At 37.2% G+C, this 27950-nt stretch overlaps 1 protein-coding gene across 1 annotated transcript in view; it reads left to right on the forward strand.

The window, feature by feature from the left end:
* LOC105385774 (tRNA dimethylallyltransferase) overlaps positions 1-27950 on the forward strand; it is a 160650-nt gene that overhangs the window by 126484 nt on the left and 6216 nt on the right. Inside the window, exon 4 of the mRNA XM_038117349.2 lies at positions 13606-13729. Coding sequence (XP_037973277.2) covers positions 13606-13729 — 124 coding nt within the window. The remainder of the gene's footprint in view (positions 1-13605; positions 13730-27950) is intronic.

Consider the following 27950-nt stretch of genomic DNA (forward strand, 5'->3'; position numbering starts at 1 on the left):
TCCTCACAATGTTTTCCATCATCGTAAGAGCACGTATTATTGTACTTAAACTCCTTAATTAAAAACACAATTGAAAGAATTCATTGGTACAGGCCAGGATTTGAACCCACGGTCTTGATTGAGAAGACGAGGCCTTATCCATTGCGCCACCACCGCTCCTTAGGGTTAGTCTCAAACATTGTTAATAAGCAAACTAAGTTCAGATAACAAGATAGCAACAAAACTTCCAGCGTTTCCAATATAAAGTTATGTCACCAAACCCTTGGCGACCTTGAGCATACAGATATTACAGACTAGCTGTTCCCGCGAGCTTCACTTCGCCTTAAAAAAAAATCCCGTGGGAATTCTGGAATAAAAAGTAGCCTATGTTCTTTCTCAGGGTCTAGACCATATGTATACCAAATTTCATTCAAATCCGTCCAGTAGTATTGGCGTGAAAGAGTAACAGACAGACAGACACAGCTACTTTCGCATTTATAGTATTAATATATAAGTAAGGATATTGCTGGCAACATTACGTGTTCAAAATGGCGCTTGTCCCTGTAATAAGACGTAGCCTTGGAGACATCCGACCACATTTAGTTACATCGTAGTAACATCTTCAATTCATTTATTAAACAGGAAATGGGACATTAACTTTAGGAACTTCACATATGGATGTCCATGTAGCTATATAGCGATAAGATCGCCATTTTTGTACATAGTTTATAGTATTTAAGTTATGTAAGTTTCTTTTATGTGTGTGTGTACAAATAAAGAATATTCTATCTATCTATATAGCATTCGCACATACCTATAGTGTGTTATCGCATTGAATATTGAACAATCGCCCTCAGGTCTCTAGCTGTTTCTTTAGAGGCTACTCAGTTTTATTTCTACTTGGCCAGCGTGTTGGACTAGGCCTAAACCCTTCCTTCGTTGGAAGGAGACCCGTGCCCCAGCAGTGGGGACGTGATGGGTCGTGATGATGAGTTTTATTTCCTTGTCAATAGGTTTATGGCAAAAATGCATGAATTCTGTTCATATTATAACACGAAAATAATGAAAACATTATTAATAAAAAATCATCAACTGCTCATCATTAGAATGAGCATCAATTGAATTATGAATATGTAACTTTCAGTACGGAACGGAACCCTAAACGTCATAAAGTCCTTATTGCCTTATAAAAGAAGAAACCGACACAGTCGCATTAAAGACATTCTCAAATGACCGAAATTAATTTTGATGCGGTCAAAAATATTTAAGGGTTATTCTTATTTGTCAATTGAACAGTTAAGTTCAATTAGGATTTGCGTGTTCTGTTTACGTTTATCATCCGGTTATTGGGGTCCAGTCTTATTAATGAAACTGATTTGATCGGACCATAAGTAATGTGACTCATACAGTCATAAGTCATAACAATATGTCGACCACCCGATTTGAACTGTGCTGAAGCTTTGCATTGGAAGCTAAAGTCTTTTTTTCTCAAATACTAAATTGACAGATTCTGAACGGTTCATCAACAGTCGATAGTCCCATGAATCGTTGTATTGCCAGACTACTTTTTTTATTGCTCGCCTCAGTAGTATCGGTTAGAATTTAGAACATCAGATCATAATAATTACATAGGTACTTACCAATATTGACCTACCTATACAATAATAAGATGGCATAAGGCTTTCCAGAGCTAAGTATCTGCCAACACCCCTTTCTTACGGCTTGCAGATATATCTAAGTTATATACATTTCATAAATTTTTGAGGCTCATTGATTGATCATTGAGGCTCGCAGCGACCGCCGCGCTGATAAGACGTGTACCGCGACTACCGACTAATTAATTATTTTAAACGTTATGCGACGCGCGCAGTTTAGCCCGAAAAATGGCAAAAACTATAATTATTAATGAGTTTTTAACGTTCGTACAGAACAAAATTGACAAGCTAGATAATCTTAGTATTATTCAAATATGTGCAACGAACTTCAGTGAAAATGACATCGAAAACGGGAAATCGGAGCTATTTAATGCGCTACCAGAAAGTGGGAGGTGTCTCCAGAGGAAGGGTGAGGACAAAAGCAAAAAAAATATCATGGATGTCCTAAAAGTCTTCAAGGAAACCGAGCCGTCGAAGCAACCTATCTTTGTGGCGCAAGATTTAAATAAACTGCCCCCTGTCACCTTCGACCACATAGATGTGACGCGACTCTTAAAGGACCTTGCTTATATGAAAAATGAAATAGAAAGTATCCGCATTGACACAATTTCCAAGTCGGAAATGTCACTTTTCGAAACGAAAATCCGCTCGGATTTAAAAGACCTGCAATCATCTTTTTGCACAAAAAAATCGCCAAAGGGTAAAGGCAGAAAGTCTGACTGTAGTGCAGGGGCATTCACTGATGACACCAGTAGGCACCCCGGTGTACCGGCGCAGAGCGGCCGCGCGCACACGCAGGCAGCACGCACACACGCATCGCCCTCGAAACAGGTATCGCCACCCGCCACCGCCGCCGAGCCGCTGTTGCCACTGGAACCGGTACGCACGCCGTCTTATCGTGATATTGCAATGACTAATATGACGACGTCTCAAGCTAGTCAATCACAAGCAAATAGCAACCGTAAGTCAACGCACAATGACAGTTTTATCCTTGTCGAACGGAAGAAAAAACGTGCGAAAATAAAGACAAATATGATCGGAACCGCGCAAAAATCGACCATGTTGCAGGTAGTAGACGAGTTATCAGCTGCTTATGTGTCGCGCCTAAGGAAGTCTATTACTACAGACAATATAAAGGAATACATAAGAGATATGGGCCAAGACTGTAAGGAAGTCGAGCTCCTGCAGCAAAATAGGGATACTGATTTTAATTCCTTTAAAATTACAATCCTGAGGGAAAAACAGGACGTCTTTCTTGGCACTGAATTCTGGCCGTCGGGAGTGAAGTATCGGCTGTTTCGAGGACGTGTCTCATCGGGACCAAACGTAGCTACACTGCCTACTCATGGATAATACAACTAAAGGATTAGTTTTCGCTTCTTTTAATTGTAAGTCAATTAAGAGATCCGTGCAATCTGTTCGCGAGTTGTGTAATAGTGTTGATTTATTAGCGTTGCAGGAGACTTGGCTTTTGCCGCATGATGTCGATTTTGTGAACGAAATAGACCGGGATTTCGGTTGTGTGTCAAGGTCGTCAGTGGACACTTCCGCGGGAATCCTGCGCGGCCGACCGTACGGCGGCCTTGCGATTATGTGGCGGAAGTCAACCTTACCAAATGTTACGCTAGTGGACTGTAAAAACGATAGGTATATAGCTGTTAAGATTAACCTGGATGGTCGTAATATTTTAGTTTTTAGTGTTTACATGCCTTGTGACCATAGGGACAATCTTACCGACTTTACAAACTGTCTGGCGGGCATGAATGCTGTTATTGATGATAATAACATCGAGGCTGCTTTCATACTCGGCGATTTTAATGCACATCCAACGGCTGATTTTGGGGATGAATTATTTAATTTTTGCTCAGAACAGAATATGATATGTGCCGATGTACGTAAGCTGGGTATTGATTCAGGAACCTTTACATTCATGTGTGAGGCTAGTGGGAGTCGGAGATGGTTGGACCATTGTGTTACTACGGGGGCAGCTTGGAACACAATCAGTTCTATCTGGGTTGATAACAACGTCAGATGGTCGGACCATTTCCCTCTGTATGTTGTGACAAATATTGCAGCTGTGGCTGGTAAGGCATTAGGTTTAACTAGTAAAAACTGTACAAGAAGAAATATTCTGTGGAACAATAGAAATATTGATCAAATTAACGAGTATGGCAAGTATTGCTCTAAAAAACTAAACAATTTGTATGTTTCTAGTCATTTTGTTAATCGGAATACCTACTGTGATAATAACTCGTGTGATAATAAGTGTACACATATAGAGAGCCATAAGACTGCAATAAATAAATTATATAATGATGTAATTAATATTTTACAACAAGGTGCGATAACCAGCTCCCGTTACCGCTCAGGAGCGCGCGCGCGAGCTCGCCAGGTCACCGGCTGGAACCTGCACGTCAGGGAGAGCCACGCTCAGGCTAGACTGTACTATAAGTGGTGGATTGATAGTGGTAAGCCAACTACTGGATATATTTACACATGTATGCTCAATAGTAGAAAGAAATTTAAAAGTAAACTTAAAGAATGTCAATTAAATGAAGAAAAAATTAAAATGGATATTTTAGCTGCAAGCAGATCAGATAAGAACTTTGTTAAATTTTGGAATAGTACAAAAAAGTTAAATCATAAGCAAGAGTTGCCTACATGTGTGAATAATAGTCAGGATCAAGCTAAGATAGCAAATATGTTTGCCAATCATTTTAAGGTTCAGCCTCTTCCTGTAAGCTATGAGCCTGATACTCAGACAGAGCTGCATACTCAGCACGAGCCAATTGATTTATCTGCCAAAGAAGTAGCATCTGTGATTCGAAAAATGAAGCGGGGTAAATCCCCCGGGCACGATGGGCTGAGTGTGGAGCACATTCTCTATGCGGGGGACCGTATCTATAGTGTACTGTCTAACATGTTTAATTTATTTGTTAGGTATAATTATATACCAGATGAAATGATGAGGACCTCTGTAGTTCCAATTATTAAGAATAAGACCGGCGACCTGGCGAGTCTCAGTAACTATAGGCCAATATCTCTCGGTACCATCATGGGTAAAATCTTGGAGAGGCTCCTGCAGCCCGAGTTGACGAGCTGTATTGAGTTGGATGACGCACAGTTTGGTTTTCGGGCCGGTGTCTCGACAGAGTCTGCTATATTCAGTCTGAAACATGCAGTAAGTTATTATAAAAGTAGAGATACTTCAGTGTATGCATGTTTTCTAGACCTGAGTCGCGCCTTCGATCTCGTCAATTATGACATTTTGTGGCATAAGTTGAGGAGATCGAAGGTACCGACTCAAGTAGTGGATCTGTTGGGATACTGGTACGAAAACCAAATTAATAATGTAAGATGGGGCGACGCACAGTCTAATGACTTTAGATTAGACTGTGGCGTTCGTCAAGGAGGTTTGACATCCCCCGACCTTTTCAACCATTATATTAATGATCTGATTGTGGAGCTGAGAAGCACCAATATCGGTTGCCATATTGGTAACGTATGTGTTAACAATCTGAGCTACGCTGACGATATGGTGCTTCTCAGCCCCTCGATCAATGGCCTTAGAAGGCTGATAGCTATCTGTGAAAGGTTTTCTAAGGACCACGGTTTGAAATATAATGTGTTAAAAACGGAAATGGTGGTATTTAGAGCAGGGAAGGGGCCGGATGTGGTGCCCCCTGTATACTTGTACGGCTCGTCTATTCGGGTTGTGAAGACATTTAAATATCTGGGCCACGTGCTGACAGAGACACTCTGTGACGACGCGGACATCGAGCGGGAGCGGCGGGCTCTGGCGGTGCGGTGTAACATGCTCGCACGCAGGTTCGCGCACTGTACTCGAGAGGTGAAGTTAACCCTATTCAACGCCTTCTGTCAGACTTTCTATACTTGTCCTTTATGGGTTAACTTCACGAAAAAAGCGTATAATACTCTGAGAGTACAGTATAATGATGCTTTTAGAATATTATTCAGGCTGCCGAGATACTGTAGCGCAAAGGGCATGTTCGCCGACGCCGGAGTCCGCGGCTTCTACGCGGTGATGCGGACGCGGATAGCATCCCTTTGGGGTCGACTGAGAGATAGTCAAAATAGTATTTTGCGTGGTATCTGCGAGCAGCACGCGTGCGCGGGGCCCTTCTTCAGACACTGGCTGCGCGTGCACCTGAGCGAGAACGGGAAACTCTAGTTAAGAGTTTTAAATGTTTTATCTAGTTTTAATTAATAATAATTGACTTGTAGGTACCTATATTGTACCTACCTACTTAATTTTATTGTAATTTATATTTTATTGTATTTATATTATGATGTACATTTTAATTGTAATTGTAATTATTATTCTATATGGGTGCTGCCTGAAATAAAGAACATTTATTTATTTATTTATTTTTATTTATAAAACAAAAGGGCCCATGGCCCCTTTCGCGCCCGTAAAATAAAATAAAATGACCCATTGGTGACACCCGCGAAATGCACTGCAATAAAAACGAAACCCAACGGTCTTGCAGTGCGCTCACTATGTGTTGTTACATGATGAATAATGGAATACTTGAATATTGAAATGTCTTATTAAGAAAATAGGTACTTTTATTTTTTTCTTTTCAAAAATGTTTCTCGTTTATTTTATTTATTTACACAATGTAATAGGTAAGTAAATGCGGAATATGAGGATTATATAATTTACTTAGTAATTAGGGAGAGAATAGAATATTGTCAACTAGCCTAAATTTTGTGTTTAGCAAACTTTACTTTAGTCTATAAATATACATTTGCTATAAGAGAGCCGTTTTGACGCAATGCATAAGATCGAGAGGCCGTGGGATCAAATCCTGGCCAGTAATAAATTATTTTCAATGAAGGAATTCAAGAATAATTAAATCATGTACTCTGACGGTGAGGAAAAATATCATAACAAAATATAACCAATAATTTTTTGTCAAGTTAACTTTTCAGCTTTTCATTTACAGAAGGGCTAGTACGGGGCGCATTTAAGACGTCACAAGAGTTTTGCATCGCGCTCACTCACATCGCGCTCACTCACATCGCGCAGCCTCAAGAGCGAGCGCGACGGAAAACTCTTATCACGTCTTAATAGCGCCCCGTACTACAGGGCCAGCTTTGGCAAATGACGAACCTACAGTGATCGGTCTTGGCCCCGTAAAGTCATAACGACTATTGCAACTTGAATTAAATATAAAGATATTTTGAAATGGCCATTTTACAGCCTCTTTTATTATTCAATTTTAGTGAGGCTGATTTGTTTAGTTTACTTGTACTGGCGCGGGTGAGTATTATTGTTGCAATAATATGGACTCTTTAGTAAATTTTATTGTCTTTTTATGATTGGTTTAGGCGTGTTGTTTAGATACTAATTACCGAATTTCAGAGCGTTCACAGTTAAAGATAAAAAAAAATATTTATGTTTGGTGCGCCAAACACCAAAACACAAACAAATGCAATAAAAAATTGACAGTTAATATTAAGTAATTTACTATTTCAGGAAAAGACTCCTAGGTAGGTATTAGTCGTCGTTCGTATGTTGTGTCGCTAGGACAGATAGTCACGTCAAACGTATAACCTGATGCATATCTCGATGCCGGGCAAAAGGCTACTTAAGTTTGGTCATAGAATAACAAGTACAGTAGTAATCTTACTCTCGTACTAGTACTAGTACTCGTTATTCTATGGTTTGGTCAATCTCTAGCTCCGGACCACCTACAAAATACCTACCTACCTACTTATAATTGAGATTTCACCTCAGGAAATAATAAACATAATCGCGGGAACATAACCAATATAAATCTATGAGTTGATGCAGTTATCGCAATAATTTGAATGCTTTCCAAACGACCCGACACCACTTTTTGGTACACCACAGTGCATTAATAGGTAGAAAAACATAATTTATTGAGGATGCACAGAAATCATGAAAATTATTTACATTTACTTTATTTTATTTGTTTAGGAAAACTTAACTAAGTAAATATATAATCTAAAAAAACTAAAGATTACTTAGGTCTAACAAGTTCCCACCTTTAGGAAAGCTGGCAGTAATCGCTTTTATATAGAATTTAACTCTAGTCGGAGAATCGCTAACTTTGCAACAGAATCAAATTTAATGACAACCCCAAAAAAAAGTTATAGAGCAAGAACATATTGTTTGTAGTTTTCGAAACTGACAGGTGACTTCTTCTTCTTCATTAGTTCAGGGATACCACTTGCACAGTTAGTATGGTCGGATCCTAGCACCATTAGACACTAAAAATAATAGTGTCAGTCATAATCATAATATAGGACATCATGCAATAGTTCTTTAAACCACAACTTAAATTAGATTAGATAATTTAGCTGTGATAGGGATATATAAATACAAATTAATCTATTTAGGGCTGATTTTTAACGACTTCAAAAAAAGGAGGATGTTCTCAATTCGTCGGGATCTTTTTTATTTTTTCAATGGTCAGATAAATGTTAAAGGAATAAAGTTGTTACTGTCACTGTCTAATACCAACATTCAGACACGACCGCATCACAATTATTCCTCAGATAACTTTTATCTGACTATTGAAAAATCAGCCCTTAATATATACCTATAAGTAATTACTCAAATTCATTATGAATGGCAATCATGAGTGGGGCAGGGCCCACTCAAACCTTACTAGGTTTAAGAGCACTCTGTTAGTAGTCTAACGGAAAATTGTAAAACAACTGGTAATCCTAACTAATATTATAAATGCGAAAGTAACTGTGTCTATCTGTCTGTCTGTCTGTTTGTTACTCTTTCACGCCAAAACTACTGAACGGATTTGAATGAAATTCGGTATACATATGGTCTAGACTCTAGACCCTAAGAAAGAACATAGGCTAGTTTTTATACCGGAATTCCCACGGGAAAACTTTTTAAGGCGAAGCTAAGCTCGCGGGAACAGCTAGTAAATAAATAAAAAGTAATGTATTATAGTTTCCAAATGTCTCGCGCCACACACACAGCCGACACAAATCATAACTAAATGCTTTTCCATTACTAAGCGATATGTTTTCTCAATTTTTTCATTCCCTATTTACGTGCATGAATGTTGTATGAAAGTCACCTTCAGGGGTCCTTAGGCGAATGCGATAACCTCCTGCTAAAGTCGTACTGTGAATTAATTCTGAATATCAAATGTTCGGTGCCGGAGTTAAAATTGGATTGTCGGGTTCCGTGGCTTACAGAAGTAAGAGATAATATGTCGCGTTTATTCGTTTTATTGTTTTTATGACTTGTAGTACTTTTAGTTGCCTGAAATAAATGAGTAATAATAATAAAAAAAGTATATTTTTTACGTACACCAAGTTGTGGTCTTAGGTATAAAAGCATTCAGAGCGAGCCTCCTCGTATCCCATGGTTCTTGTGTGCTAGATTGGGTAGAAAACAAATAATTGTAGCTCATAGGATGCGTTCTGGCCATATACCATCTAACAAATTTGCTTTTTTAATGAGAAAGGTTAACTCTCCCAATTGTGAGGTATGTGGCAAAGAAGAAGATTTATACCACTTACTACTGGAATGTGTCCGTTACGCACCCAAAAGAAATATGATTATTCAAACTTTGCAGCTGAACGTTACTGATGTTGGTGTGTTTCATAATATTCTGGCTGAACCCACTTCGGGAGCAGCTAGAATGTTATATTCTTTATTAATGTAAATTGAATTATTAATTATTTGTAAATGTTAGTATAATAGTCACGATGGGACTGTCATCGTCACTACATAGTGTACAAAAGTCCCTATAAATAATAAAGATTTAAAAAAAAAAAAAAAGTTGTGGTCACAGTAGAACATTGTTCATGTAAAATTGATTCTTGATAATTGATAGACTTATTAAAACTCAGGGGTACAATTCGATCAGTAGGTTATTTATTAGATACCTATATACATATATCCGGTTCATAAAAAAAAGTCTTATTAATTCTACTTTGTACGGAACCCCGACACAAGGCCATGTTATGATAACATGAGAATTTTAGGAAATAACCCAATTATGTTCATCACCTATGAACTTTACGACAAAATCTCATTGAGATTAGTCAAGAAACGAGTGCATTATTCTTCGCCTTAAATTTAAATTTATCATTAAAGAAGAGTTAAGTTCGTGTAGTATCGCTGCAATATGTTGTTTGGGATCCTTCACATAGTATAATTCAAATTTTGCAGCATTTTTACCGCGCGATGACTTATGGCTATGAAATTTAGTTTGAATTAAACTCTTCCCTATCGGAAGGAGACACGCGTGCCCCAGCAGTGGCGACGTGATGGGTTGTGATTTGTGATGATACACCTCACATGCATAAATATTTCGTCTACCTATAGTTAGTTATATCAGTCAAATTATGTAGTCTGTCGTTAGTAGTCGTTACAAACATATACCACCCCGTAAGCCTTAACACGACCGCCCAGTCAAGACTGAAGACATGACAACTACATCCAGGAGGGTGATTCTATATCACGAAAACTAAGTTTCGTAGCGCTTCTGTGCGAGCCACGACTCTATCTCGTTCTATTTAACGAGCCGATTGCACGACAGCTCTCGTTCGTTCGTTTTTCGTCAGTATAGACTAACCCTTCTGTCTATTCACCGTGAAGACACAGCATCAGTCATCACTCAACTAATCTAAATGCTAATCCCCAATCCATTACAACCAAAACACACCCATGAATCATAGCGCAGACGACGAAAGCTACAAGAAAATGCAAGCCACAATTTGGATCTCACATACTTTTTGCCTCATTTTTTCCAAACATGATGTAAGCTAGTTCATCGACCCCACACCTGTTGGTCGTTTTTTTTTACCACGACTGGTCTTTTATGAAGCACTCAGTTTTTATTGAAGAACTCTCGAGTCGTTGGGCTGCTTATTGATTTATAATTACTGGGCGGTACTGAGGATTGGGTGGACGGTGGTCTCTTGTTACCGGAGGGTTACTCTATCTTGTGAGAAAACGAACCGGAGCTGTCGGTATGTTTAAGACGCCGACATAGAGTTGTGGTAAGCGGAGAAGCGCTCTGAAACTTCCTTTTCTTCATGGTAGAAAGACCCCTGGGTTCGGAGTAATCGTAAAGTCATTGTCATTGCGCAGTCTAGTAGCTCAGTAATGTCTGTATTGAGGCACCTACATACTTGCATACCTCTATGTCGTGAGTATGACAACCGATGTCTGCTGTTAATTCTTGGATTAACTTTCCGGGTTGTTATATTGAATGTTATATTCAAGCAGTATTATTAACATATTAATTTTGCACTTATTCCTATATTCAAATTGAAATCTATCGCCATGAAAATTGCAAATGTAATTTTTGGCTCAGCATGTTAGATACCTATTTCTTCCATATTTATTTTATCCATTGGTACCTCTATCAACATTACACATTTTCATTATACTTTCGAAAGCGTATTTTACTCTTTTTTAAATTTGGGTGATGATTTATTGCCCAATCCTTATCCTTACTAATATTATAAATGCGAAAGTAACTGTGTCTGTCTGTCTGTATGTCTGTCTGTCTGTTACTCTTTCCCGCCAAAACTACTGAACGGATTTGAATGAAATTTGGTATACATACGGTCTAGACCCTGGGAAAGAACATAGGCTACTTTTTATCCCGGAATTCCCACGGGAAAACTTTTTAAGGTGAAGCGAAGCGCGCGGGAACAGCTAGTGTTACTATAAAACCATGATAACTAGGTACCTACATGTTAAAATAAACTATTATCTATTAATCATTTCATCTAGTCAGTAGTGAGACCAAGTTCTCACGATATTAACTTACTATAAGCTATCAAAAACGACGCCGACGCTCAGGTTACAATTTTCTGTGAAAAGATAAAGATGGATAAAGTAATGTATAATAATAATATAATAAAACATCCGGTCATGAAATAGGAATTTCGTACTTCTCTATTAGCCGTGCCCTCTTCACTTAGTCTAGTTACTTGTACAAGTACTTTTAAAGTCACAAGTTACACTAACCGACGTTTAAAACTCTCACATTTAAATATCATATTATTTTCACATGTCCTTATTTTCAATTCTAGGGTTAAAATGAAAATTTTCAGATAAAATATGTAATTGATACCTACCTAAGAAAGAAATTATGAACTCAAAACTAATCTATAAGATAAAATTAGTAAAACTAGCCCTGCATATTGACATAATACTTACAAAATGACAAAATAATGGCAGTTAAATATTGTACCTTATACTCTTTTTAGATTGGAATACAATAATACACTTTTCTTTTCCAACATCCAGCTAGCTTGCTCTGGAAAAAACACACTGGCGTGACAATAAAACGTCATCTCAACTGTCCTGCATTCATAACAAAGCACAGAATAGCTCCACACGGCACTTTCGACCTTAAACGAACGACTATAAAGACATTAAGCCCCAATCCACTACGCGGTAATGGGCACTTTAAAACTCGTAAAACTTCAGAATAGCCTCCTAAGTCACTCTAGTAGTAGTTTCTAGACGCATTGTGATCTCGGTGATAGCAAAGAGGCGTCTGAATGGACCATGGAGTTTGGGCTTTTGATATTTGAACCCCCGACGAAAAAGAGGGCTGTTATAACTTTTAGTGTCAGTTTGTCTGTCTTTAGCAGGGGCCAGTAAAGGTTAAGTGCCAGTTCCTAAGTTTTTGTTGCTTTTGTGAAATTAATCGGGATTCAGAACAAGAACTATCTAGACATAACTCAAGCTACGGTAACTATTCTGACATTCATCATCATCATCATCATCACGACCCATCACATCCCCACGGTTCTACCTTTTTTGGCATAAGATTTATTTGCCTAATCTCGTATTGCATAGTAACGTTTGGTCAAAGTCTCGTTTCGCCGAAAATCGAAAAATATATTATTTATTAAGATAATATTAGGAGAAACAAGATTCTAACTATATACAAACAATTTGAGCAAACGAGACTTACATGTTTCAAGATTATGCCAAAAGAGTTTTAGCCGAAACGAGTCTTATGCCACGTAAGACTTGGCAAAGTGATGATTTGACCAAAAAAGTTTAGACCTTACGAGATATGCGAAACGAGTTTTGGGCAATAAAGATTAGGTGAGATGAGGGAAACCCCATCCCCACTGCTGGGACACGGGTCTTACTCCAATGAACGAAGGGTTTTAGGTCTAGTCCACCACGCTGGCCTCGTGCTGGTTGATGGACATCTAACATTACGAGAGTGCATATCGTCAGTAACTGTTTTAGACCCTTTTACTGTTCCACAAAAGTCCCGAAAGTAAACATCATATTCCGATCGTATTGTTTGAAACTGTGACAAACCACTCATACCTTTTCAGTTCTTATTTACTAGACCTTGAAGCTGATGTTTGCTAAAATATACCCCGTGGTTGAGTAAGGCGGTAGAGTTGAATGGCGCGAAAGGTTTCTTAGCACAAGATTTAAGTCAATTATTTGAAGTTTTTGTTAAAAGCTTCGCCCTAGTTGGTTGTAGTTTATTTACTTTGTTTAAGTTTTGTATTTTGTATGGTATTCTTATTTATGTCAATGTTCCGCGTCGCTTGGTTCAGTTTAAAAGTTATTTCTTCGTGTTTACTATTATCTTGTTCTCAGAACAGACTACCAAATTCTTAAAAAATCTTGCGCCTTAAAGTCCACGGGACGCCACCGCGACCCTACCTCGTCGCCGTCTCGACACTCGAGCAGTGGGCGGAGCGCCTAATTATCTAGTGCTAACTTCCCACCTACCAGGCTTCGTCCCAGTTAAGCAGTTGGACGGACGACTCTCAACCTCCCAAATATAGTGTCAATTCTATTATTTGCAATGAGGTCACTATTTTTATGCTTTTTGGTTATGACTACATATTATGACGCGCCCGGATAGGCGACTTAATATCGACTACTTACTACCAAAATCCCAGAATCACGCATAATCCTGCAACTAATTCCCCGATCTGTCCACAGATCCATCGAGGTGTGGCTCCACAGCGGGCGGCGCCACAGCGAGGTGCTGGCGGAGCAGCGCGGCGAGGAGGGGCGGCTGCGGCACCCCGGCGCGACCCTGGTGCTGTGGCTGAAATGTGAACAGGTCAATATTCTATCTAATCTATATCTTCAGTTTTAATTTTCCTTTTTGCATGCGTGGAGCGCCGACGGACCTCACGGGTGCAGCGGCCGAGAACCAAACGGTTGGTAGGACGGAATCCTAACTTAATATTAAGTATACATGCGAAAGTAACTGTGTCTGTCTGTCTGTAACTCTTTCACGCCAAAACTACTGAACGGATTTGAATGAATTTTCGTATACATATGGTCTAGACCCTGAGAAAGAATAAAGGCTACTTTTTATCCCGGAATCCCCACGGGAAAACTTTTTAAGACGAAGCGAAGCTCGCGGGAACACACTAGTATATTATAAAAGAAGAAAGTGACTGATTGGGCATCAACGCACAGCCAGCCTAAATGGCTCAAGCTTGAATAATAAAACTTGGCATGTAGGTTCCTAAGGTAGCGTAAGGTGTAAGTGAGCACTAATAAAGGATTTCAGAAACTCCACCCCTAAAGGGTAAAATAGGGGATGAAAGTGATCAGGTGACGTCATCATCATCATCATCAACCTCACGTCAGGGTGTCAACCTCAGAATGAAAGAGCACTACAAGAAGCATAGGTAAGTGTCTTCGTAATTATAACATCATGAACCAACAACTTCCACTGCTGGACATAGGCCCCTATTTTCGCGGCCTCATCTTACCGGCTACTGACTGTCCTTGCTCTGGAAACGAGAGGGGTGGTATATTTAAGTACCTTATACTACGCGAATACATGCATAGAATGACACTATCCCTAATCTATAATAAATTATCTCTAATTATAAAATTAAATTTATCCTTCCATAAAATCTTCCTTACGTCTTTTAACTTCAGTATTTACATAAACTTAACGATTATATTTAGGTATTATTATAGTATCATTACCGTCATGAAACGTAATAAACTAATTAATTCGTGGTGGGAGGCTAATTAGGCATAGTTATTTTCAGCAGCCAGAAACACACATGAAAAGAACAAATCGATAAACGTTTTATTATCATAATAGTTTCAGTAACTAAAACGTAAAATAAGCAATAACTTGTGAACATTCCGTGGGTTTACTTGAGAAACCGTTTTACAATGTTTTGTTTCATTACTTTATGCTTTCCGTCATTCAGTGCTTTATTGAGCAGTGGTCCTGAAGAATCCGTCTATCTTTAATTTTAACAATGTCAAACCATGAATGTGAACTGAAATATTCAGAAGAAATGTAAAGTTGAATCATCCGCTTTAGAACCATAATATTGAATAAAGTATACAGTAGATAGTACAGTTAATCTATAATTTGTAACATGTGATTTAAGGCAAGAAATAAATGAAATGAAATGAAATGAAAAAATAGTAATTAGATACACAAAAGTCAAACTTATAACGACCTTTAGGTGGTTTAAAACACAATTTCAAATGGTTTCACCATTACCCTGGCGGAATGCTTTAATCCGTATGCAGCTAAACTCTATCTCACTCATAAAGGCATTGGGTATTTTTAATTAAAAATTCTAGAAGCGAATCGCGTGCGCTGAAGGAAAAGCTACGCACGATATTCCGATATTGTTATTAATGTTGCCATGCGAAAATTATCCTTGAATATGAGTGGTATTGTAGGTAGATACTGCTTCTGATGCTTTTGTAGAAAGGTTGTATTGAAACTTACACTCACGGGCAGTGAAAAAGTTCCACTCACAAAATGTCGACACATAACAACCCCAATTTTTTATTTTATAAATATTACTGTTAGGTACTAGTTGGTAATATCCTGATGCTCTGATAAATATACTTCAATGTTGCAGAAGGCGTCATTAAGCTAGCCTTATCCGTTTAGAAGTAATTTGGTGGTTTTCTCAGTGGAACCTTATCATTGTCCGTGAGTGTATTTGGCAGTCTCAACAACTTTTTCTATCGATGATGGGCAGACAGTTGGAAACGGTTTTGATAGATTAACAGCAAAGTGCAATTCAGTAATTTATTGGTTGCTGCGGGTTACTATGTTTAATTAGTCGATCTTATTAATTAAATACTTGAATTTTCAATTATGACAAAAGGGCCCTGAAGTAACTGGTTACTTTTCCTTTAGATCATTATAATTATTCCCAAAAACGCGAAGAATGCACGTTGTATCCGTCACAAAGGCGATTTTGGGGCATCAGTGGCGGATCCAGTTAACTTTAATTGAATTACTCTTAATTACAGTAAGTATCCTTATCTACATCATTCGCAGTGTGGAGGCGCGGTACAGTTCAGTACCTTTACAGTAGCGGTTACTTTAAACCCCGATGGAAAAAATAGAGGTGTTATAAGTTTAACGTGTTTCTGTATCGGTGGTAGCATAGCTCCAAACGGCTTATCCGATTTTCGTTTTGTTTTTTTATTAGTTTTTCACTACGTATGAACCCAGAAAGGCATCAAATAAAATAAGTTCTGTATCTGTAAGTGGGCCCTGTCTTTGTGTACAAATATTTAATATACGTAAAAAGGTATTGTATACATATGTATGATAAATATCAGTCTACTGACTTACGAGACATTTTTCGCAATAGCGATATCAGACTGGATCAATGTTTTGTTAGATTATTAACTTAATTAAATTATTTTTTTTCTTGCACTACGCAACGCCCCCACTGCTTCGCCCACCGACTGGATCGTGGCAACATTGTGTCGTGTTTATTTTTAATTTTTAAATTCAGAACGGTCCGTAAGGGCAAAGGGTGCAAAAAAAACATAAACACCCTAGAGGCACCTGCGTCCGAGATTGGCAGGTGGCTTGGACTCACAGCTGCTGTGTGCCAGGCAAGAAAGGAGTTTCTTAACCCTTGCTACTAACCTTGTTTATTCATATGTCAACGTAGACATAAAAGTATTTTAAAATGAAAAAATCGCTATTTGCAGGTGGTCCGCTGGTTATGGAATGGAATATTCAAATTATTGTTTATATTTTTGAAATTGGAATTCCGTTTTTTGCTGTTTGTGAAACAGCTGATTGCTAATAGATAGCAATGGAATTGGTGGTAATATATTTCAAAATAAGCAAATTAGGAAGCAAAAATGTTGTTTCAGCGTTTTAGCTAAGCAATTAGTAGCAAGAATATATGCATAGTAATTATGTATAGGTAAGTACAAACTCAGAAACACACAGCCCAACAATCCACTGTAGGGCATTGGCTTATTTCTCCAAGACTGGAAGCTATTGTTTAATCTCCACGTTTTGCAGGAGGTTTGGAGATAAATGCATTAACTCTGAAGCCGTTACATGGCGGTATAGTGATAATTATATTATTCCGTGTGAAAAAGTAATAAAACTATTACATAAATATACCTATATGACCAACCACAGGGTCTAGGGTCTAGTATGCCTAGTTTTATCTAGATTAGCTCGGCAAAAAAGTTAAACAAGTACGTAATAAGCTTTGAAATTAATTGAACGCGTTCATAAAATAAATGCTCAGTTCGTGACTACGTCGTATTAAGATATTACGAAATTATAAAACACCTAATAATTGTGAAAATTAATGACTTTGATAGAAAAAAGGTTGGATGCCCCACCTGCTTAGCACCTTTACCTATTTGGTCTAAGCGCGCATTTAAAAATAAATTGAGTTGGAGGTATGACTGGTTTGCTTAGTCCTTTTTCCGAAGCAGCCTGTTTTTATTTTAAGACGGCGCGTAGTAATGAAAAACTATGTTTTATTATGATTGGCATAATTAATACCTGCTGACTGCTATCTATGGATTTTAAATTAACAACGCGCTGTATGAACGAAAATAGCCTAATGAGTTGTCCGGTGATAATTAGGTTTAATTGCGACAAAACGGGTAGGAATTTCTTGTATAAATGCTCAAAATTAAGAGCCATTTTATCAAAACAGAAAGCTTAATATACATAATAATAGAATACCTATTATAATTCTATCTTATTTGATATTGCACTGTTAATTTACTTTAAGAGTAAAATTTAAGTATTTTTCTAAGCCATAAAGCACACAACTCTTGTTAGGAAAGTGCTAGCTACATCTTTAAATGCCCAATTATAGTAAAATAAAAAAAGTTTTAATAGTGTTAACCAAATCCTGCTTCCGCTTACGAATTCATAATTACACATATTACATCAACCTGCTTTATCCATCATGCCTTGTATTTGGTACAATTAGTATTTTTGTACAGAATATTATACTGCGAACAAAAGCCATAAGTTATATGGCGTGTGCCTCCATACTTACACTTGGTCTTTATTAATATGTTTAGGGAAAGAAAGGTTGTCACAAATAAGTTTATATTTGTGTTTTTAACAGAAATAATATTATTCAAATATTTTAGTTGATTATTCGCCCATTAAATTGATTGATGATTCGCATAGCTGAATGGTTTTCTATGTAGAAGATGGCACGACAACACGTACCAAACAGCATTCATAAGGTAGCACAAGATATCGCAACAGTCTTATTACCTAACTATTGCTATTTGTTTTGTAATTTAACATTGCTCCTTTAATTTCTTAATATACAATACAATATTTAAGATACTTACTTTATTGAAAAACACACAACATATTATATTACATTACATTACACACTAAAAGCGATCTCTTCCAGCAATATTTTTGTAACACCTACTAATAAATATAAAATAACAAGTCAATAGCAGTGGCAACCCTGCGCATCGCGACAGGTGAGATGGCAACAGGTGTTTGCGCTCGCGCACCCACCGCCACCGGGCGAGCGTCTGCCGCGCGGCTCGACCAATTTTGATGCCGCTGTTTCAGGGCTGTGCCTGCACAGAAAATTGAGGCCTGATTAAACAGTGTACTTTGTTGTTATTATGTGTAATAACTCGCAATACAGAATGTGGCAATAAGGGTATGAGAAGCAGTTTTTTTTTAATTTCCAAAACTCGTTGAACAAAAGCTGTTTAGAATTACCCCTTTAATCACCCCCCCTTCGGCTTACTATATTAATATTTCGACGTAATCTCCAACCTGCAACTAGTTAACTTCTTCCATCTGCCCCGCAATTTGTTTAAGTCTCAAAAAAGCATTCTGACAAATGACTGTAAATAAAACAAAAAAATACAAAACCTCCAAATAGGCTAGGCGACGGATTTTGGGATCCACCCTCAGAATAATCATTAGCATTGCAACGAGCGCTCTTTTATATCAAATTCTATCTTCCGTCTACTGCATTAGGGGGCAACATGCCCTATAATTATTTGATACCTCCATGAAACAAAAGACGTTCGAAATCTGTATTAAATACATCGGCTACTGTTGTAGTCGGCTGGGGGTCTAGTTACAAACAAATGAGTTTTTGAGTGACATCGGATATTGTTGAAAAGTTGGAATGTCATTTTTGTAATGAGACCTTTTTGCGGCTGAGTAGCTTCTTTATCTATTTGAGGGCTGCACAAAAAAAGTTGGTGGTTGTTTTTTTATCATTTTAACGCAGTTTTTGTCGGCAGTGTTAGGATTTTATGTTATTTTCTGGTAGAAACTACACAATGACATAGCTCTCAATAATTACTGAAAAACAAGGAAAAATTAATTAGTAGACATTGTTATAATTTTTCACCAGGAGCGTTTATTTAAAAGCTGCTAAAGCCTTCTTATCCAACGACTTAGGTAGGTAGTATATCTTAAATATTGGATTAACTTTAGTAAATGATGATTATTTATCTGTCCGAATGCGGCGTGTATGTAGCAGGCGGCGGCGGCGGCACGCGACCGGGCACCTGTTGGGAGACTGTATACAGGGTGATGTGAAAACGCTCCATATAATTTAATTCTTCTTTATGATACCATATTAGTGTCCCTCTGCTGGGAAAAGGCTCCATAAGTGCAGTAAGTACTTATCATATCAAAAACGCGAAATTTTGCAAGTTATCACAAATTAAACATTTTGGGAACTCAACTGAATGGTCCGACTATGGATGGACGTTCGTTACTCTTTCACGGCAACAAATTACTATGACATGTATCATCAGGTTGAATACTGACAAAATAAATATTTTTTATACCTAACTATGCAATGTAACGTATTCCGTGAAACGAAGTATGAAGTTTTATTCATAATACATAAACACAAAAAAAATACCTATTTAGAATTAAATAGTAGTCAAAGTGTATGAATACAGTTATGAGGAGGGCGACTAAATTATTCAAAATGTCGGTCCATCATACTTCATTTGATACACTGAATCAGCAATGTTGTTACCGTATACATTACGAGAATATTATTCTACATAAATTTATCTGCTCTAACTACCTACCTATTATTAAAAGGAAATGTATGTAGTATACTTAAATAATTTTTGAAATATGGCCTTCGTTTTTTTCTACACAAAAAATATCAATTGTCTTTCTTTATGTCAACCTTTTGTTTACTTTTGAAAATTAGCTTTATAATACATATACAAGTATATACATAAAATAAGTGTAAAAAAGGAACTTTCAAAAAGTTAACATATTTTAATACTAGCTCTGAGGTACAGATTACTACAGATATAATGTGGTTGTATAGAAAACACCCTGTAGACAGTAGAGTACACCTGCTGTTTTTACTTTTTCTTTATTTCCTGCCAGTGTGGCCTTAACCCCACCGCGTTAAGGTAGGTCGAGCATTTGCACATGTTTACTTTTTTTTCAATATATTTTTTGTTTTTTCATGTTGCATTCCTGCGACTCGTTGCGCGTTAGAATTCTTGTGTAATTGGTTGGCTATGTTCCGGTGTAGACGCGTATTTATTAAACCTATAGGTTAGAGGTCTGTGTCCGGGCAACGGAAGGGATACATATTATAGGTACTTACTACTGAAGATATGCGATTTTTACATTACTAGTATTTTAAGCGAGCCTCGCATCGCCTTGTCAGGTTTTCCCGTGGGAATTCCGGAATAAAATTTAGCATATATGTTGATCTAGAGCCACACTTTCCTATATAACAAAGTTTATGAAAATTGGTTGAACCGTTATCCCGTGAATCAGTAAAAACATTCATGTATTTTAGCTCAAAGGTAGCCATTATCCAGACATTGCGAAACAGGCCCTTAGACTTATAAAATAATAACTCTCTGATTATTAACCAATTTGAAAGAACGTAGTTTCCCAAGACCCAGTGGTTCACTAACATAGATGTTGCAGGCAGACACTCGCCTCCGGGCACTAACACAAACGTCCAGTCTGTAAGCCTAATTGACGGGCATTTATTAAAACGCCCGCCCAGACGAACAAATAATGCGAACGATTTACCTACCGAGAACCCGCGACATTTGCATTTTATATTATTCTATTTATTTTCTTTGACATTTTGTGTGTTAATATAATGTGAAAGGGTTCCGTGGCTTTTATTGCAACTTTAAGTTTTTAGACAATTTCCACCAATCGAAAGTCGGCTGGAAGAAATTGCTTTCTGGTAATAAGCCCGCCTTTGTATGCAAATAATTTAAGTCTCTTTGTAAACCTGTGTTGAGTAATTTGTCTATTCTGTATTCAATAAAGTGTAAATAAAAACATAAAGTGTAATAAGCCCATTATTAAAATTCTGTTTCTTTTGTAAACTTATGGCCGTGATAATGGCTAAAAGCGCCACAAATGAGAAATATCTTCTTTCTTTCTTTAAAAGAATCAAGCGTTTTTTCCACAAAGTAACAGTTCAAAATATTTCTCATGTTTATAAATTTTTTTGAAGAGGAACTCTAAAAGGGAATCTTTTAAACGAGTGCTTACACCCGCGATTGCAAAAGGCCAATAATAATAATACCAGCGACAGGTGTCCTGCCTAATTACGTTCTTCTTTAAATAGAAACAGTATAAGCATTATTTCGAATTTAATAGATATATATTTTTACATACTACAGTGTAGTTGCTAGTATATTAACCCTTTGAATTCCAGTGGTACTTACTCACTGGCACATTCAAAGTGTTAATAAGTATAAATACCTAAAATGGTAAAACGTTTTTACGTAATCAAGAAATTTTTAAATGTGAAAATCAGAGTTGGCTCGATAATGAAAGTGGCTCAGTATTTCGAATAGATAGCAACGGTAATGACAATTATAAAATTTTAAAAAATCTCTGTGGTAAACCACGACAAGGATTCACCTCCCCCAGCCGTGACCAATTTTAACTAGTTATTTTTAATTGATAGCTGCTTTTGAAAAACATGAACACTCACTCAAATATTATAAATACGTATAATTAAAAAGTTAAAAGGGATTATTGTGAACATCACCCGTTAATCACATTAGTTGTTAAGAAATTTACATAATCCAACAAAATATTCACCTTTGAGTGTGGTCAAAATAACCACTTATCATCTAATAGTGATTTAATTAAGTTCGTTGTTTTAATTTCATTCTCAAGTAGTTTGTGTTTGAAATCGATTTGCTTGTTTGTAGTATATTCGTGTATTTCTTATTCTTAGGGCGAGGCCCCATTTCTCATATTGTTTATGACATACCTAACCCTGAAAAATATATGGAAAACAACGCAGACTTGCCCTTAGCGAGTCGGTAACAAGTTTGGATTTGTACCAGGGTTGGATTTGTGCCCGTGGTGAAAGGATTGACCAGTCAGATTAGTGTCACTCACTTATTCTAAACTTATATTTTATGACGACCGAATGGCGTAGTGGTTAGTGACCCTGACTACTGAGCCGATGGTCCCGGGTTCGATTCCCGGCTGGGGCAGATATTTGTATAAACACAGATATTTGTTCTCAGGTCTTGGATGTGCCCGTAAAAATGGCAATAGGCCCGCCCCCTATTACATTGGGACTAACATAACACTCTGGCGAAAAGTGGGTGCAGCAATGCACCTCTGCCTACCCCGCAAGGGAGTACATTAGTACAAGGCGTGAGTGCGTGTGCGTGTGTTGTTATATTTTATGACACCTAAAAACAAATATACCATTAACATTTCAATCATGAACTGTGTTATAGATATATTATTATATTCATAATTATTTTTCCAAACACTCTTTTGAATGGATACAATTTGTCACTTGACTACGAACTGAGAGCTCCGACAATTTATGTTTCTCCCAGAACGATAAATTAAACGAATCTCTTTTAAGCTTTAACAAGAAGTAGTACATTAGTAAGATGTAGCTTGTGATCCATGTGATCAATAACTTATAAAAATAGTGTAGCTAAGTATATGTGCCGAAAAATTATACACAGTGGTTATTTAAAAAAAATATAGGTACTTTCCCCTTTATAACAATTATTTCATGTGTTCTTAAATGTAATTACATATTTTAATTTTCCATTTATAGTTATAGATCAATGGTTGGGACTTACATCAATACTAGAATAGCATCATCAACAATGTGTCAGCTCGAACGATGACCCACGCCTGGCGGTAATGGCGTACCTACCTATCTATATCAGTTTTTTTTTCATAAAGCGCGGGAGGAAACTTTTTGCACATGCGCATGATGCCAACAACTCAACAGTTTTGGCGCGATCCGTGTGTCAGCTTTTTTTTTCACAGCTAAAAAAAGTACCAGTTCTATTCGGCCAGGATCGATGCCCTTTCCAAACGTAAAAAGTTAAAAATGAATCGTTCGGAAATAACGATAAGTAAGCAACACTTTTTATTACACTCCATTATCTATTGTTGTACTTTTTCATTATCATTCTATAAAATTGAAATGATAGCGTATTTAAATGCCACAACTTATTTGCGTTCGAAAACAGCTCATCAGGCTATTCGGTGAGAATCGAAAGCCCCAAACAATACGACCGATGGTGGTAGAACGCTTGAAAAAAGCAAAACAATAACAAGCGGGCCGGCATTCGGCTTCGAAAACAAAAAAACGCTTTTACTTTTCTCGGAAACCGCCGAAAAAGGCATGAGATTACGCCAAATACGACGTTTGAGGCGCGACCAGACTCGCGTCACGATCTAGGCGCTTGCACGTGTCGCGGCCCGGAGTCAAGGGCGGTCAATCCACAGCTGGCTTCCTACTGAATTTCAAATCAGTCTAGCTTTGGACGAAAACTACTAATTAGTTAGGTAATTTCCTTGAATTATCACTTGGCCGGTACAAAGGATGATAAATGGTACCGTAACAATAAAATGTATTTGATGTTTCTGTCTGAAAAGAAGAGACATAGTTCGGTGCCAGTTTAAAGAAAGAACCAGTGTGTTTTATGTTGGTAGACTCGGTAGTCCAAAAATGAAAACGTTTAAATAATAAAAAATACAAAATAATTTAGAAGGCGGAAGAGCGCGTCGCTAACTTGTTTAGAAACAAGACTATGTTTTGACAGCAGTTTTTAAAAATAGAACGTCCCGTGTCATTAAGTTCAAACGAAGCATTCTGTCAGATGCCGTCGCATCGCTTCTCGTTCTATTTTCAAATTTGACAGGTCAATTCGAGTTTTACATCTCCTCTTTACTTATTTTTAAAATCAAATAAATCATCTGACAATCGCACAATGACTCGAATTCTATTAGAGCATTAAATGGAATTTTTCATTCATTAAAAGTTAAATAGTACTTGCGTATGTGAATTAAAACAATGATTTACATAAATTTACGAGGTCCAAAATAGTATCAGGTGTAATTATGATAATTTATGAGGCAATTAATTCAAAATTATCCCCAATACATCGGGCAACAGCGGCCAAGGACACTCAAAATACGTTTACTTAAGGCTTATGAGCCTGTTTCTTTTATTTAAATTATGTTCGTCTATATTTTAATATTTACAAGATTTACAATAGATTGTAAGATCTTTAGTATTACTATTAGTTGTAATCAATTACAAGTTTTTTGTTTACGTTTCATATTGATTATTTACATTTCGAAATAACATGTTACATTTTAAGCTTCCCCCTAATATTTACATTCTGAGCCACTTGACTCTACATATTTTTGCAGGGCAGTGTCATGTCCTGAAAAATACTGAAAAAGGCGCAAAAACATCTACACGCCTGATAAAACTGTCTCGTTTTTACGTAAAAAAACTGATTTGCTGATGCTTATCAGAAGAAGTTATGTGAAAAACGTCCTTATTACTAAGGAAATTGGGCAATGTGTATGTAAAGTGCGTTGAGCTGGCAGTTGTAATAGTCGCAATTGCTGGCAAGGTGAAGGTTAGAATAATGTCTGGTTAAGCTCGGGTTACATGGCGATTTCTAACTCTCATGTCAGGTGAAATAATTGTGACTGTGCCTCTTTGTTGATTCGATTCAATCGCTTACTGTACAAAAAACGATTCTGTCTGAAGAGGCCCCAGGTCAAGATTCCAACTAGCGTTCAATAGGAGCAATACTAAGTAAGTCGTACGTTTGACGTTTTCCGAACAAAATAGATAAGTATTATTTGAAGATATTTGATTGTGCACCTAAGGTATCCTCACTCCTTACGATTAGGAAATGGTTCCCACGAAACAGGATATAAAACCGGGAAAAACTACATGCAATGATACTATCATTATGTACTCGTATAGGTGTGTACTGCATTCCAGGCAAATCAGTTTTTATGTTCAGTTTCAGTTCAAACTCGTTTGAGCGTTTTGTTTAGTTTGTGAAACCTGTTTGTTTTTCGTATGCCCTTGAACTTGGCTGAATGTAAGCCCATTGAGTGGCGGCCGCTGACTCTCGGAGGCCCGCCGGTTCCCGCGCAGACGAATGCAAATAATCAAATATTGATTCGCGCCATTTTTATTTTCGATTCCAAATTCGAATTGTCATGGCGGGATTCGAAGTGAGGCGGGAAAATTTGCGTTTACAGACTTGCATAGATAAGTTTAGGACACGGAAATGAAAAATCTTTTTTATTTTATTTTCGCCGGTGTTCTAATTGATGGGTTATGAAATTAATCTTTCGATTTGCCTTATAAAGTATCCTCGTCTGAATTCCTGCATTAAAACCTTACATACGACTCAGTTACAAACATCCATGCATACATAGGTTCTTACAAACTTTGACGTTTATTTATAATTAGCTGGCCCGCAAGCTTCGCTTCGCCTTAAAATGTTATCCCGCGGGAATTCCGGGATAAAAAGTAGCCTATGTTCTTTCTCAGGGTTTCTCAGGGACCATCTGTATACCAAATTTCATTCAAATCTGTTTAGTAGTTTTGGCGTGAAAAGGTAACAGACAGACAGACAGATACAGTTACTTTCGCATTTATAATATAAGTTAGGATTTAAGAACAAATCTATTACCCAAGTCGAAGTTCTATGATTAGAGATAATCATCAGTAGTTTACTATCAAAATACTCTTTGGTTACAGACAGTGGGAGGCAAGATCCACTTTTCTTCATTTTCTAAACCTTTTTTTCAGGCTGTAGGTATAATTTTTACAACAGGTCCGGTATCAATTCAAGCTTAACAATAAGTTTTTATTTTATTTTATTTTTAATAAGGACAGGTTAATTTATAAACTGCTTGTTAGTCACCAGAGAGTCATAGATCTAATGAGTAATAGGCAAGTTGCACTTTTGAACCTAGAGCATTCTACAACATTTAGTCACAGACTCTTAGATACGACGCGACGCCCACTTGTCATTCTTCCCATAAAATGTGATGTGACTATAACACAGGTTAGAAATTTATCAGTGAACTACCCGGCAACAGATCAATGACCTACATTGAAGCAGAAAAAGTGAACATAATGAGCAACTTTCAATCTAGGACTTTCAATAAAGGGTTTCGAATTGATTAAAAACTTTAGATGTCGGAGAAAACACACGAATTTCGACTCTTTCTGTATAACAAAACCTTGTCAGGAAGTTCTAATGGGACTGGGGGTTTAATCTAATAATATAACGTAAGATTAGACCATAAAGTAACGTTAGTTTATTTACTCCTATGGATTAGACAGTGCCATGCAATAATTCAACAGTTTATTGTCAGATCGTAGGTGTCTAAGTAACTGTGGTTTTATTACGTATATTATATTGCTACCTACTGTAAATATCTATCCTCGCCCATTTCGCCATTGACTCCTGTGAGTCATAGCGTGAACTTTAGAGACTTCCTGTCTCACTCTCATAAATTCAATATGCAATAATCGTTCAGCATAAAGTTACAAACGTAAAATTCTCTACTAATCCTAACTAATATTATAAATGCGAAAGTAACTGTGTCTGTCTGTCTGGTACTCTTTCACGCCAAAACTACTGGACGGATTTGAATGAAATTTGGTATAAACTTTTTAAAGCGAAGGGAAGCGCGCGGGAACAGCTAGTTAGTTATAAACGTAAGTATTGAAGAATAGATGGACATTTGTTACTGTTTCACAGGAAAACGGATGACGGTTTATGTAACGAGCAAGGAAAAAGGTTCTGTGAGAAAATTACCAAATTTTTCGTAAACGGAAAAGGCTAACTTAATGAAGTCGTCTGCAATATTAAAGTACATTTAATAACACATAAGAAGAAATGGGTAATCAAATTAAAAAAATGCAAGTGGAACTTAATTATTACTCGCGAGTGTATCATAAATGCTAGAAATACATTATCCATCACTTTGACGCTAAAGTGCGCGTCTGTATTCAACTTAGATCATGACCTACAATCTATGGACACTCCCTATGACTAATTCACTGCTCTCACTTCTGTGGCCCGATTCCACTAAATTATGTCGCGTCTCCGTGGCGTCGTATGGGACTTTTTGCGGTAAATCGAAAAATCATCTTCTACCTATTTTCCTATCTATTTCAAAAGCTAAGCATTGGCATATTTATTTAATCCTTTATTGCACAAATATAAAAATAAGTGTACAAAGGGTGGACTTAATGCTACAAGCATTGAAATGTTGCTAAGAATAGCACATACCTGTGTATATGCATTTTAACCATTTTATCATCACAATGAATCAAAGCTGGTTGCAACGTTAATTCGTACCCCAGAAACAATTACTAGTACCAAAACTTTAAATAACATTTAGTTATTTATGTAGGTACAACCCACGTAGTTTTCGTTAGAATCAGGACTTATCTCTATCATAATTATCATACCAGATAGCCTAGAACAGAGAAAGATGACCAAAGTTTTTCACATCGCGGATCACGGATAACTTTAGTTACGTGCGCGTCTTGTGACCCGTGCTAGGCTAGCAGCTTTGGTTACTAGAATTATATAAAATATGACGTCGTCACCCTGCAACTGCTCACATTACGTCACATCGTGGATTTCATCACACTGCACCGGGCAGTAATAATGCACCGACCTGCACTGAGCTTGTATTATACCCCCTACTAATAATAACGTTATAA

Source organism: Plutella xylostella, chromosome 29, assembly GCF_932276165.1.
Source record: "Plutella xylostella chromosome 29, ilPluXylo3.1, whole genome shotgun sequence".
Classification (NCBI taxonomy): domain Eukaryota; kingdom Metazoa; phylum Arthropoda; class Insecta; order Lepidoptera; family Plutellidae; genus Plutella; species Plutella xylostella.